The sequence below is a fragment of the Antennarius striatus genome, chromosome 23, assembly GCF_040054535.1.
Source record: "Antennarius striatus isolate MH-2024 chromosome 23, ASM4005453v1, whole genome shotgun sequence".
Classification (NCBI taxonomy): domain Eukaryota; kingdom Metazoa; phylum Chordata; class Actinopteri; order Lophiiformes; family Antennariidae; genus Antennarius; species Antennarius striatus.
The window spans coordinates 2,116,829-2,131,320 of record NC_090798.1 but is presented as its reverse complement, the minus strand read 5'-3'; the positions used below and the strand labels follow the sequence as shown (position 1 = coordinate 2,131,320).

The window sequence follows — 14,492 nt, the reverse complement described above, 5'->3', positions numbered from 1 at the left end:
GACGCACGAACCTATAGTTCAGGCTGCGTGATCAATAACAGTGATCAGCCTGCTGCACAGTGAGCACATCGACCCACAGAGACATGGAGAATATAACTGTTCCAATTCATATGTGCAGCCCGGATGTAGCTGCCGGTCCGGTGACCTCTGTGAACTCTTCCGCAGGACTGGGGAGATTGATCTGTTTTTACTCAGGTCAAGTGCGGCCTGCCAATTCCACTAAATCACCAACGTGAGCACGACCAGGGAAACGTGGGGAGTGGGACGTGGAGACCACGCTACGGTGGAAGTATCCATATCTGCTGCGCCTGCAGCCACTCATCTGCCTGCATCTGTCATAAGCTATTACATTGACTCATGAATAACATGTGTGACTGAATATGCTGTGTAAGGAAGTGGCCTTTTAATTTATTTATTTCATAGTTTTAGTCGATATAGAGTTTGAATAACTAGCTATTCTCTATAGATGTTTCCTCCATAAAGAAAACAGCAATGTGAATTTATATTTTAAAAATATTTTTTTGCCATGTCAATTTATGGTAACATAAAAAAGTAACATAATTTTTATGCTATTATAAAATATTATTTTATTAATTATTCACCATAATAAATTATTTCAATATTATATTATTATTCTGCACATGAAGTAATAATATACGGATTATTTGTAATATATCCACTGTAAATAGAGAAATAAATCAAAGTTCCTTCCTGGTTGCTAAATGGTGCATCTAATTACTGTGAAAACTTGGAACAGCCTACTATGTCTCTGATTGGCTATATTTATCCATTAAGTGTTATGATTGGTTAGTACCAGATTTAGGGCGGGTCTTAGCAGCTCCATAGTAGAATTTGAGAATTCGCCGCCCTGCTCTCTCGTTTTCATGTTAACCATGGAAACTGTCAACAAATCGGGAAAAAAGAGACGTGAGAGACGCAAAAATCGGTAAATAACATAAAATGGATTTTTATATGAACAGAACATGAACTCAAAAAATTAATTTAGCTGTCAAGTTTGTTTTTAATAGTTATTTTGACACCTTAATTTCACCACAGTGCTCCCACGGACAGTGACGCGTTTCCAGCTGTTCCAGAGAAACTGGTCGTCAGTGGCAACGGACAGGTATGATCATTAACGGCATTGATGGATGCACTTCTGTAGCATAAAGAATATCATGTCCAGAATAAAGTCAGAAGGGATGAGGAAGATGATCTAAATATAGAAATAGAAAGATGCAACCACAGTTCATGCATTAAAATTAAAAGTAAGAATTAAAAAAAAAAAAGATGACTGTCTGCAAAATTGCATATTTAATATTGATCATTTATGTGTTGATGGCTTTAATCCTCCAGGGTCTGTCAGCTCTCCACACTGCCTGCCTTTATGGTCAGTTGGATAACATTCAGCTCCTTTTGGACTTCAGGCCCGACTGGATCAACAGCAGCGATCTCAGGGGCCACGGGCCCGTTCACATGGTTCTATCCCCCCGGAGCACCCCCAACACCTCCGCCTGTCTTAGATACCTGGTGGAGCACGGGGCCGACGTCAAGGCGTAGGAGCCTTCTCTGGTTAATTCTGACTTTTATGCAGGTTTTGTTTGTTTGCAGCTGGATGATTATTCAAGATTTTGTCTTGTTTTTTATTCGGAATCAACATATGCGTTTTAAATGATAGCATCAAAATTGAAGAAAATCCATTTGAGTGCAAAATTATAATTCTGATTATAATGAGATGTTTAAAGCTGCTGCTGCGAGGAATAAAAATGGGGACGATTGTTACGATGATGATTGTGTAGCTGAAGGATTCCACCTGTCGTCACCAGTAAAACAGATTCCGGGGTGACCCCTCTGCACCTCGCTGCGTCCGAGGGCCTCCTGAGCTGTGCCGAGATCCTCGTCCAAGCAGGGGCCGACGTGCTGACCCGGGACAACACGGGACTAACGCCTCTGGATCTGGCCCGGATCTGGTGCCACAGGAGGGTAGCCAGGTAAACCAGCAGCACCGACGGGAGAAAAAACGTCTTGTGATTTATTTATTTATTTATTTTTTTGTGCAGGTATCTGAAAAGCTGCATGTGGCAGGAAGGTAAGAAGAAAGAGATGCAGGAGAGGAAGTTGGTTCAAGTTTTGTACAGGGATCTCGTGGATATCGCCAAAGAGAAAGATCACCGTAAAAAGGTGAGAGTTTAGAATTCGATTCATCAATTTTTTTCATATCTTATCAATCACATTTGTGTCTCCTTACAGGCGCTAATTGATGCCAAGATGGCAGAATGGGCGACTAATAAAGGATTACCCCCACTGAAAGATTTCTCTCCCAGAGTCTTGGTCAGTCAGTACCACAGGAAGTGCCTCCAAACGGATCAGAATATGTCTAAACAGAAGCGTCCATCAGGGGGGTGTCAGGAGGATGAGGGCACCTCCCTCCAACAGCCTCTCCCCTCAGTCTCCAGGCCTTGGACCATCTTCATGGGACTTCAGTCAGAGAAGCCCCCGGTGGTCCCCGACCTGCGGGACTGGGTCACGGTGAGGAGGGACGGCACCAACAGGCGGTGTCAGTTCACCACAAAGTGGGACGGCACCCCCCGCCCTGCCCCTGACCTGCCTCTGGACACACTCCAGAGGGCGTTGTTCCCCAGAGCCTTCCCCCCCAGGATCGCCTCCCCCCGCCACTTTGAGCCAAAGGACATAGAGGAGGTTCAGCACCGAGGATACCCCCAGGGGCAGAGCACCTCCCCCTGGACAGAGGTGGCCATGCACCTGCCTGAGGTGCTGGAGCCTGGACGCTACTGATGCACACCTGGAGCCATCCGCGTTTAGAAATACAGTCAAAATAATACACTAGAGATGTAATTCACATTATTTTATATCCAATCTTGTTGAATATAAAAAAAATTGCATCAAATGATAGAGAAATAAATCGATAAATATTTTAATTACAGGATCCTAGTGAATAATACTTGTAAAAATTCACATGAATAAAAGTTTCCTACAATTTCAGATTAAAGCAATTAAATCAAAAACACTCTGGATGCTTGGTTGCCAACCACATGGAGAGGGGGGGGTACAGAAGGGTGAGCGAAAGGTGAGAAAACCTTGGTGAACTGGGTCACCTGTCAGTTACCTCCCTGCACTTTCGCTGACCCCCCGCCCCCGCAGGGAACAGACACGGGATCCAGGTGAGGACTTGTTAACAGTGTGTGTAGAACTGAGAGCGGTGGCCTGTCAGGAGAAGGTGTGTGTGTGTGTGTGTGTGTGTGTGTTCTTCTTTATTATTTTTTTGTCTTTTTCCTTTACTTGACAGAGCTCTTCACACCTCATTGGGGTCAAAGGGCCTCAAACCAATGCCCCCACCATGACCAAGCCATAAGGAACTTACATACCCTCTACTTACATATTTTTCATGTTATGAATAAAATATATTGACGTGATTTCATGAGAAATTACAGCAACGGTGCATCTATTTTGGTCTTAATTTCCATAAACACCAACTAGAGATTAAAATTAAAAACGAAAACTTTTTTTTTATACGCTGACGAGCCGACCAGCCGGTGATAAAATCACACTTGGACGTTGGTAAAAACAATTTCAGCCTCTTTAATAGTATTTCCAACAAACAGCTGCTAGCGTCACTTGTCCCTGACACTCATTAGCCCACAAAGTCATTGCACAGGTTCAGTTTGCAGATGTTTCTTTTTTCACGGTAGATGTCGGGTTAACTAATGATTAGTGTTCAAAAACTAGATTTCTTTTTGAGTCCATAAAGAAAGACAGGCATGTCGCACAGGTGATCAGAGTGTAGATGTGACACAAGAAAAGGAAAATGCATCGCTTTTGTGGAAAGATGTCAGAGGTGGAACTCATTAAGTAATCTTTAATTTAAGGTGGTTTTAATTAAGATTCAGTTCTTTCAAAAGGTCTTTAAAAGCACTTTTCATCCATTTAATTTGACAGGGAGCATTTATACCATAATCACATCTTGTACTTCTCTCTCTATAGATCCAAAGCTGATTTCTTAAAATAAAACAAACCACTATTTCCCACTGTAACATCAGGAACCTCTTCTACAGCTACCTCAGGTATCGTTCCTGCTGCTGGTGTCCCACTCAAGCACTTATCCTCCTCCAGTAAGAGGAAGATCCAAGTTTGGATATAATGATTTAGCCAAAAACTCATTTATCACATTTTTAAAGAAAACATTTGAGAGTACTTTTTTCTTTTCTGAATGCTATTTCTGTCATCGGTGCTACTTTGTGTATTGAATCGAATGAAATACAAGCAACACGTGACGCACAAATGATAGCAGATATCATCCAGACCTGCCAACCTTAAGAAAACAATTCTTTACAGTAGAAATAATTTATTTGGTATCTTGTATGTTAATTATGAATTTAATAAAAAATACATGTTTATTAAATACAATCAACTCATGTATAATCATCATAAAGTCCTATTAATAATGATATAAATGAAACTACCGCTTAATTCCACAGGTTTAGCTACATTAGCACTGCAGCTAATTAGCAGATAATCAAAATCTGTATTTCTGGCATGACGCACCGGATTTTTTTCATATTGCTGCAGTCAGATCCACTTATTATGGTTATGGGTTTGGCTTTTCAATGATTATCAGTATGGTAATCACCAAACAATATCAGTAAATTTCAGTATAATATCAGTATATATATATTTTTTTTTTATTTTAAAGAAAAAGGGATTTTGGGTGTGCATTAGCGTAATTAGCTTGATTGTCTTGACCTAATAAGTGAATTTCCCACTAAAATATGAACTTTTTTGAGAGTTGACAGCAACACACTCCTACAGACATTAACAAAACCAAACAAGGACACAGTAATGACATAAAAGTGAATTTCTTTTCCTATTGATGTTTTGAAATTCTTCTTTTAGTGTATTACAGCAGGCTGCACGATGCTGCCCCTTGAGTTCACAGTTAGGTACTGCATGTGAGCAAACAAACTCACAGGTATCGCCAACTTTTGTTTATCATGTATTCTGAAGTCAGAATTTGCACCTGCTGCATAAAATAATAATAAGAGGGTTGGCAGGTCAGGTCTGAAGAAGTGAAGAGATAATGATTCCTTTGCCAGGGTTAAAATTTGCAGGTATTTAATTTTAAACCCTGTGCATACTTTTTTTTTTTAATACCAGAGTTTAAAAAAACTGAGGAGTCCAACATAAACATTGCACTACAGACAAGAGCCCCTCAGAAAGCTCTCTAGAAGATGATGCTGGCCTCCAGTACAGACAGAAAAAACGACGGACAAACGTTGCCGATGTAAACTTGTGTTCTCATCCAGCAGGAGGCTCCATTCTGTTCAACGGTCCGTCCTCTCTGCGGGCTCTTCACCCGCTTGGGGCCCCTGCTTCAGTTTAGTCCCAACCAGAAAACAATTTTCTAGAGTCCTTCATGCTTCCCCAGCATCTCCACCATAAACACAGACTCCCAAACACCGACACCCGAGGCTGCACCCCAAAGTCCGAGCTCCTCAGTACATTTTTTGTCTGCTGGGCAGCACTGCTTCCTTGAGCAAAGAAAACACAAGCAGGATCCCGGACCGCTTACCCCTCTTGCCCTTGGTGAAGTAATTAGACACCACATCATCTGAAAGGTAAAAAATAAACATTTACTAATAAAATCACCACCCCTCAGTTATTAATATCTACATATCAGATGGCTGAAGCCTCTGCAGGCGAGATAAAACCGACCTCCTTGCTGGATGGTGGATGGAAGCACGTTTTCCCCGGCTGACAGTGACACAAAGAAGGCGAAGGGGATCACCCACAGGCAGATGGTGAAATACGCAAGCACCTGGATGCCAGGCAAGAACAAACGTAAGACACAGGAGACATGGCAATCGTAGATTATCTTTCAGTAGTTTATAAAAAGCTGGAGGTTAAAGGATGTACTTGGAAACATAAAGAGATGAAGTTACCTCTGAGAATGGGTAATACTCTTGTGCAAAGTACTGGAAGGCCATATAATGGTTCGCCACGACCAACACTGAGTAAAAGAAGAGAGATAATGTTGGGAAAAGAAGTATATATTTTTGTTGGGGTTTTTTTCTTTAGGGGATGATATTAGGTGTCACCATTTTCAAAATAATACAAAGCCGATATCTGCCACACTTACCACAGGAGAGGATAAAGTTTGGGGAACTCAGCAGTATGTAGGGAAAAGTCCGTAGGAGACCGAAGTACACCAAGTTGGTGAAAAGGCCGACCCCCACCATTAGCACCGGGAAACCCTCAAAAAGGTAAAGACCTGCCAGCACACCTGTAGAGAACTGGGCAGAGAAACACAAGGGGGACATGAATTTTTAGAGCAGTTCATTCTTTATAAATATATAAATAAAATGCATATTCACTCACCATTATCATGTACTTTATTATTCTACTGGTGGCTACAGTGTATTCTTCTATGAGTTCTGCCAAGTAGTACAGGCCAGCAGCTGAGAGGAGAAGACCATCATCAGGTAGGCAGCAAAAAAAAAAACAAGAAAGTTTTTTTCCCTTCTGCAAATAAAGGATTAAAACTATTCTAAAGACATTTAATATGTTGACTGAAAACAGATACAGACACGTCTAAATACATTTCTTGGAAAGGAAAGAGTTGTGAATTGTCAAGACCTTTACTAATGATGCAGTCAATAGTGGGTTTAGGACCTTCAAAGAAGTCTTACTTATCCTGTTCAAATATTGATCACTAAATTCTCCATTGTAATGAAATCATTCCCTGCAGTCACATCCAATGAGTTCTACCTGAAGGTAATGCCTGAGGGACTTTATCGTGTTCATCACTCTGCTTATCATAATTAAAATATGTACTAATTATCTATCTGTCGATACATAATACATTTATGTACACACACATACATATACACACACACATACTGTATATACATATACACACATATTATATAGTCATATACACATAGAGACATACAGGATTTTATCATGTTCATCATTCCTCTTATTATAATAGAAATATGACGAGTCTTTTTATCTATGCAGACATATATATAGTTACATACACACACATATAAACATACAATGCATACATACATACTTATACACATGCCTTTCAGTTTTATGTTCTTTCTTTAACATTTGGTGCAGGAAACTTGTCGTAAATCAGTTAGAACTACATTGAAACTTGTAGGTTTGTTGGTATTTTAATTATTTTTTTTAACTACAACAAGCAAAATCTAAATTGAGATGATCTGAGACTAAAACGGAATAAAAGCAAAACATCGAAACTCTTTATAACAATAATTAACACTGTCTTTTCAGCACGATTGATTTTTACCAACAAGACTATCTGATATCCATGTGCCAGCAGGACAGAAAAAGACAAACATGTTCGTGTAAGAAGAAACAACCCTGGGGTAACACACTGCTGCCAGCTTTACACGAAACCAAGTCATGACGAAACACACTAAAAGCTTTAAATCAAGTCAACACAAGTTCCAATGCTCATGACAGGAAGGTGGAGCCTTCCTCCACAAGTCAACGTGTCATGTAGCCTCCCCAGCCATAAACACCCCCGAGTGGAGGGTAGTGGTGTTCCATTAAAAACATCTGATGGAGGTACTTTAAGCAGTCTTTAATGGGATCAGAGCAACACAATCACGTTTGATTAGTTAATATTGATCGATCCCACTGTGTAGCGCTGAGGAAAGACTGCTTTATGCTAGCTCAGTGTTGGCAAAAATGACCAAAAAACAAAGTAAAAGTAATAAATACAGCAGCTACACATTGTTAAAGAGCACTATTACGTAAAATACTGCAAATGAGATCCATAAGTTCTTCATCTGGAAAGCTAGTTTGCCTGTAAATAGGCAGCGATCAGCGATGTTGTAAAGTAACGCCCGTAACATTTTTCCCCCCTATAAACTAAGCTTAAACTATAATTATTTCGAAAAAGAAACTTGAATCAAACGTTTAATAACTATTTGATTCGGGGAAACGGAGATTCATCATCGTTAAATCGTGTGGCTAGCATGCTAGCTGGTAACGCTAGCATTAGCCGGGAATTCCCTTCTCAGCGTTCACTCACCTATCGCCAGAGTGACGAAGGAAATCTGGATCACCAGCGACAGCCAACTGAGTAAATAAATAAACCACATGTCTCTGCATATGTAACAACACACAAATATACGAAAATAAAACAGAAACCAGCTAGCTGGCTGGCAGTTAGCACTGCAGCATCGGTCAAAGTTCCACAGACTAACGAGGAATGAAAAAGAAGAGCGTCCTCTCTGAGAGGAGGTGTTGGTTTATAATTTAGCGCCACCTGCGGTCGGAGGGGGAATGACACCCTAACGAGTTATACAGTACCCTCAACCTTTGAAATATTCACTCGATCAGTTTATAGATTATTAAAACTAAAATATAGAAAATAACTACAATGGAATTAGATAATTAAATTCAATTTGTTGTGTTCTCATATACTCTGCTATGATATAGAATCTCATGCATTCAGTGTTGTCAAGCTTTTATTCGTATCAAAATTGCGATTTCAGTAGCCTGTGTCATTGCTTCATGATTGAATGCTTTTTTCCCCTTTCCTGACAGATACATTTCAGATAATTAATCCTACTTAAATATGGTTTGTATGGCAGGTACATGGCTACTCCATATTGTCCACGCTTCAGGATCAGATACTTACTGTAAATCATCAATAGTTTGACTGAAAGGATGAAAGAAATTACCTGAAAAAGTCACAGCTGCCTATAGTGTTTTTACTCATGTTGTTGTTTTTGTTATTTTTTCCTTGATGAAATATAGCAATATCCAAATATATAACCATGAAAATTGCACCTGATTTCTATTTTTCAGCTCTGGTCATGCCATCCTCTTCCTATTGTCCTAATGGACCTTCAGAAGAAAATATGTAATTCTCTTTGTTTTCCTTCTTTTATCGGCATCTCACATCTTTTCTCTCACACATGCAGTGACTCGCACCTTCCCCCCTCCTCCAACACACAAACACACACACATGCACACAAAGCTGTTCATGTGTATTGAATCAATAACACAGAGGGAAAAGAGTACATTACTGCAACCCAAAAGCTAACACCTTTGAGACTATGGTGGAAAACAATAAAAAATGCATGATAGAGAGCTGAAAGTCTCGGACTTCCAAGTAAAAAGAGCTAAATAATGTGAAACAGTGTGAAGACACTAAAACGGTGTCTGAGTCAAAGGTGAGAGTAATTTCATCCTCCTTTCAAATGCTTTTCACAAAGGCGGACAGTCAGACAGATAAAGCGTCGTGAGGGTGTAAGTCTTCATTTATGCATGCATGCACAAATATATACGGTACCTGTGTAGAGGTGAGAAAACAAAAGGCGACCCGCTGCATTTAAAGATACTTTCAGAAGTAAAAAGGATGCACATCACCTGAGGCTCTTATCTCAAAAACACCCCTGGGCAGTGGGTGTGAGAGCTTTAATGTGCCTAAATAAATGGCAGCCTCCATCTTTCTGCCGGATCAAGCTTTAAGAGGCAGACACCTCAGGAGAGAAGTGGGCAGACGTATTCATAAGTGTTTTTAATGGTCTAGGATATTCTCTATCTATATCCTGTATCTTAAAAAAAAAAAAAACTGTATATTGCACTTAGGTGCTCGACAACAACAACACCCAAGAAAGGATGATGATGGACATTAAACATGGCTGAATGAGTTTCATTTCCTTTCACACGCAACAAGTTTCATCCATCTGAAGCTGATCTGGGTTGAATGGCATTCGGAAGGAAAAAAAAAACAACAAGCCTTTTCTTTATATGTCTTCATCCCTGAATGTGGGATCATATTTGTATAAATCATGTCAATTTTTTTTAGTTTAAACTTTTCAACAGGGATTAAGATCGAGAAATGTAAGAGGATCAAAAAAAACATGATATGATAAAGGAAAATGATTAAATCACTGATGTATGAACCAGTCTATATGAAAAATCTAAATTCTCTTTCAAAACACAACATGGTTATGTCAGATCTTAAATTCTAAAGCACTCTGCTTTGTCTTTACGCTTCCATCAGGGAGTCAAATGACAGAAATCATAGTGGGCAGATGGTTTTACGCCAATACTTGTGAAAGCTCTCATCAATCCATGCCAATAAATGCATTCTATTTGCTTTAAAGGTGGAGTTTCTTTGTGATTTTCATGCAGGACTCAAACAGCCGACCCACCTTAATGGGACGGAGTGAGATATTAGGATCAGATGGTTGCTTTTCATACTTAAACTGCTTGCACTAATGTCATCACAGTGGACTCTTGTTCTGCTCTTTCTAGTCTAACACACACACACACACACACACACACACCTGGTCCTGGTAATAACGTTTGGGTATCACACAGGGATGTGCAGCTGCAGACACAAATTCTTTGTTGTAACGCTCCATCATCTGACAAAATGAAGCGGTTTTTTTTTTCACCTTGTGACATTTTTTAAACACTTCTTTCTTATTAAACATCTGCTTCTTTGAAAAACGAAAACACACCGATGACAATGAATCACAAAGACAACGAGAGAATAAATGTGAGATCTGAGTGGCTGATCGTTCCTTTCTCTCCGGGAGGTTGTCACAATGCGGAGAAAATGTTTTCAGCGTTTTTGACTGAACAATGACTTGGAAAGCCTTGTTAGAATTATTTGTCGGCTTCAGCGACGGATGGCAACAATGCAGGCAGGACGATTTATCTGTGAGACAAAAAACATCATCTTCCCAACATTATGATAAGCTGCATTTTTAAGGACAAATGAAAACTGCCAAGCTTTGCCTCGATTCTTTCTTCGCTGCAGTGACAAATAAAAACACCTGCTCTGATTGTGTTTCGAGCTCATAAACGGTCGGAACGCTGCAAACAAACCTTTTGTCCCTTTACATTAGTGTGTGTAATGTTTAACATTGAATATGTAGGCAGAATGTGGCTGTTGATGTGTTAGATCAGATTCTTTTATGAACTGACATATTAAGTCATAGCAAATACGTCACCAAAACATCACCCCAACACACCATTAATAATATAGAGTACAGTATTTTCCGCACTATAACATCTAAAAGCCTATAATTTTCTCATAAACCTACAGTGCACCTTACAATCCGGTGCACGTTATATATGAAATAAATTATAAAATGCGCCTTATAATCCAATGCGCCTTATAGTGCAGAAAATACTGCAATCAGTTTTATTGATTCATTAATTTAAGACGTGCATTTGAAAAAAATAGCTTCTAATTATATTTTTATTGCCAGGAACACTTTTTTTTTTTGTATATTTACACTTAATAACTCATCAAAATGTATAATTTGTGAAACCCATTGAAAGAGACATTATCATAGAGTCTTTTGTGTCATTTGCATCCAATAACCGTCTCCCTGACGGATTGCACGGCCCGGTGTTTGAGAGCAGGTCGGAGAACAGGAAGTGCGAGGTGGGGTAAAAAAAAAAGTCCTTTTTCTGTGTTGCGTGTTTGTTGAGCTCTGTATCGACGGACGCAGCGTGAGGCTCCACGCTTGCAAATTACACCACACTAATCTCTGTTGTCCCTTAAGCAGAGAGCAATTTTCACACAGCAATTAGCACAATTATTTCATACATATAAACACAGACACGCACCCACAGAAAAAAAACTCAAAAAAAAAAAAAAAACCTCCAAATTGTTTCCTGTTGGAGGCTCGGCATCATTATACGCCACACTATGCGTCAGGGAGAAGAGGTGTGAGTGATTGGTGTTTTCAAAACACATGAAAAACAGACAAATAGTGGTGAACACAAGAGGCATTCAGCGCAAGGGTGGTCTTTGAGACTAAAGGGGTTGAATTGTGTGAGTAGTTAGGGGGGGGGGTCCTTTTCACAGGTAAGGACCCCTGTGGGGCAGCCCATTGTGCGCCTGTCAGGTAAATGGAGGACGCCGCGCACAAAGGCGACAATTTCTATATGCTTAGCAAAACATAAAGGTGTCAGGCAAAGACAGGTTGCGCTTAAAGACCACTATTCTCTTTTAGTAGCGGTGACGACGGCTAATTATGGGATAGGAGAGGGCCTAAATGGGACGAGATGCGAACAGAGAGGTTTTTTTTTTTAAAGAAAAGGCCTCCATTATAGGAGCAGCTGTGTGTGTGTGTGTGTGTGTGTGTGTGTGTGTGTGTGTGTGTGTGTGTGTGTGTGTGTGTGTGTGTGTGTGTGTGTGTGTGTGCGTGCGTGCGTGCGTGTGTGTGTGTGTTTGTGTGTGTGTGAATGCCCTGCCTCAGCCAGATTTGACCGGTCATCATCATCATCATTGGTGTGAAAACAGTGAATGGAGATCCCGTCTCCTGTCCGGCAGCATCAGCTGCTGGCTGACGGAAAACGTGTGTATGTGTGTGTGTGTGTGTGTGTGTGTGTGTGTGTGTGTGTTCGCCATCGCCGCCCGAAGGTGAGCTCCAGCAATCTTTGACCCCTTCTTGTGGCGCGACCCGTCACCTTCAGTATCTGTAGGTGTGAACGGATGACAAAATCTTTGGTGTTGAGCAGAAACACACACACACACACACACACACAAACACACGCACTAACACCTGATGGGTGCAGACTTCAACGAGCCGCCGGGGGCCCCGGCTGCAGCTCCGGCTCCTGAGACGTCTCTGTGAACTCCTCTGTGACAAGTTGTTGTGCACACGCTAAAAAAAAAAAAAAAAAGACAAAATTTCCCTTTTTTTTTAAAGATTTGGGTTTTTGTTTTTTTCATCATAAGAAACAAGAAACACAAAGAAAGGGTCAACCTGGGTTAATTTCTTTTTACAATTTTTCTTGATAAGTTATTAAAGAAATGATTAATCAAAACACAATTAACCCCACAGCAGGACGCAGTATCGGCTGAATATGAGCAGGAACGTTTCTCTAAAGGGCAGCATCACCATGTTTTTAGCCCAGAAGATGAGCCTTGGTCTCCTGGGTGAAAGTCGTGCATGTGGCCCAACTCTACGTGGCCAAACAGCAGCGTTTGACACCCTGGGAATGAGACAGGAGACAAAATGAATGGGAGGAATGAAAAGGAAACAAAAGCAAGCAAAATAATTAAAAGGACACAAGGAGGGAAAAGTCACCGGAAAGGAAAAGAAAAGAGAAGGTAGGGAAGGGATGGAGGAAAGGAAATCTCATAAATGTCAGAATATTAGTCAACGTTATTAAAAAAAAAACTTGTGAAACCATCCCTCTGTCTCGATTTTCAACCAAACCTCAGTCCCACTACTGCAAACCGATGAATTCATTCTGTCATTTTCTGAATTATTCAACAAACCAACAAAAAAAAAAATTTTTTTTAAAAAGAGAATCTGCTGTCGTTTTAGGGTCATCTAATAAAAATGCAAAAGAGGAGATCCACTGATTAAAAGTGTCATATCATAAAAGCATCATAATTCGACTTGCCTGTAGATGTTATTTTGGCTTAAGGTAGCCACCACCTTCCTTATTTTCCCAGAATTCAGATGGTCTCTGATTGGCGTCACCCCTCTTTATTCTTAGGATCTCTCTCCGGCAATCAGGTATCAACAATCAAGGAAATCAGGAAATTAGCAGACAGGACATCAATGGCTCAAAATTACATTTGTCCCTTTAATCACGATCAAGATTTACACTTGCACTTGTGTCATCTTTATAATTTTCTTTCTTTACGTGCAATCAAATATATAAAATAATAAGTTAACAATTGATCTTTTCTATTAATCAATCAACAAGAAAAGAGAATTAACATATTTCAGCAAAGGAAAAACAACCCCATACTAGACATTTTAAAGCTCACCTATTAATCATGAGTGACATTACTTATTTAGATGTGCAGAGGTCTTCGAAGTCAAGATGTGCTGAAAGGAAATAGGAAATATCTTCATAAACAAGTCAGTAAATAAATTTAAATGTTCATTCCAGCTCTTTTCTGTTGGAATGGCAGCCGCTTTATTAAAGAGAATTTCTACATCAACCCTCCTTCAGAGCCGCATCTGGAATTTTAATTTACACCGACAAGAAAAAACATCTACATTGCATGGATCTATAGTCAAATAAAACTGTCTTATATTTATTTATTTTTTTAATTAATATTTCCTGTATTAAAGAATGTTTTGCTAAGCTGTTGAAAGCAGAACATGTGACCTATATGTTCCGCTGTGTAAAACTGTCTTCCTACTGTAAGATCAGTGTCGCTCAAGCAGCCTCTGTGCTCAGAGGTCACGACCCCTGATGCACCGGCATCCCATGAGAAGCAAATTCTAGTGGATAACTTAAACGGTGATGTTAATGACACACATTCCTCCTCTGTGATTGATTTATACAGTACTCATATTTATCGCCTCGGTTTTTTTTTAGGAATTAAATGTTTCCACGAGCGTTTATTCCACAGTCACCAGAGTCACGGAGGCATCAGTTAGGATTTGGTAGAGTTTTGGTGTGAACATGTGACTCATCATCAGGCGGCTTCACTCATTCTG

The 14,492-nt window shown here is 40.0% G+C and overlaps 2 protein-coding genes across 2 annotated transcripts; one reads left to right on the top strand and one right to left on the bottom strand.

Moving 5' to 3' along the window:
• The first annotated feature begins 893 nt into the window (after positions 1 to 893).
• Positions 894 to 2,793, top strand: ankrd53 (ankyrin repeat domain 53). The gene is made up of 6 exons (XM_068308815.1): positions 894 to 946; positions 1,057 to 1,123; positions 1,354 to 1,553; positions 1,824 to 1,988; positions 2,058 to 2,178; positions 2,248 to 2,793. Exons 1-6 carry the CDS (start codon positions 894 to 896, stop codon positions 2,791 to 2,793), a joined length of 1,152 nt encoding a protein of 383 aa, XP_068164916.1.
• Positions 2,794 to 3,042: 249 nt separating this feature from the next.
• On the bottom strand, positions 3,043 to 8,238 carry tex261 (testis expressed 261). The gene is made up of 6 exons (XM_068308083.1): positions 8,078 to 8,238; positions 6,391 to 6,470; positions 6,152 to 6,305; positions 5,955 to 6,022; positions 5,728 to 5,830; positions 3,043 to 5,623 (listed from the first exon to the last, which is right to left on the bottom strand). Exons 1-6 carry the CDS (start codon positions 8,145 to 8,147, stop codon positions 5,508 to 5,510), a joined length of 591 nt encoding a protein of 196 aa, XP_068164184.1. The 5' UTR covers positions 8,148 to 8,238; the 3' UTR covers positions 3,043 to 5,507.
• Positions 8,239 to 14,492: the final 6,254 nt, after the last annotated feature.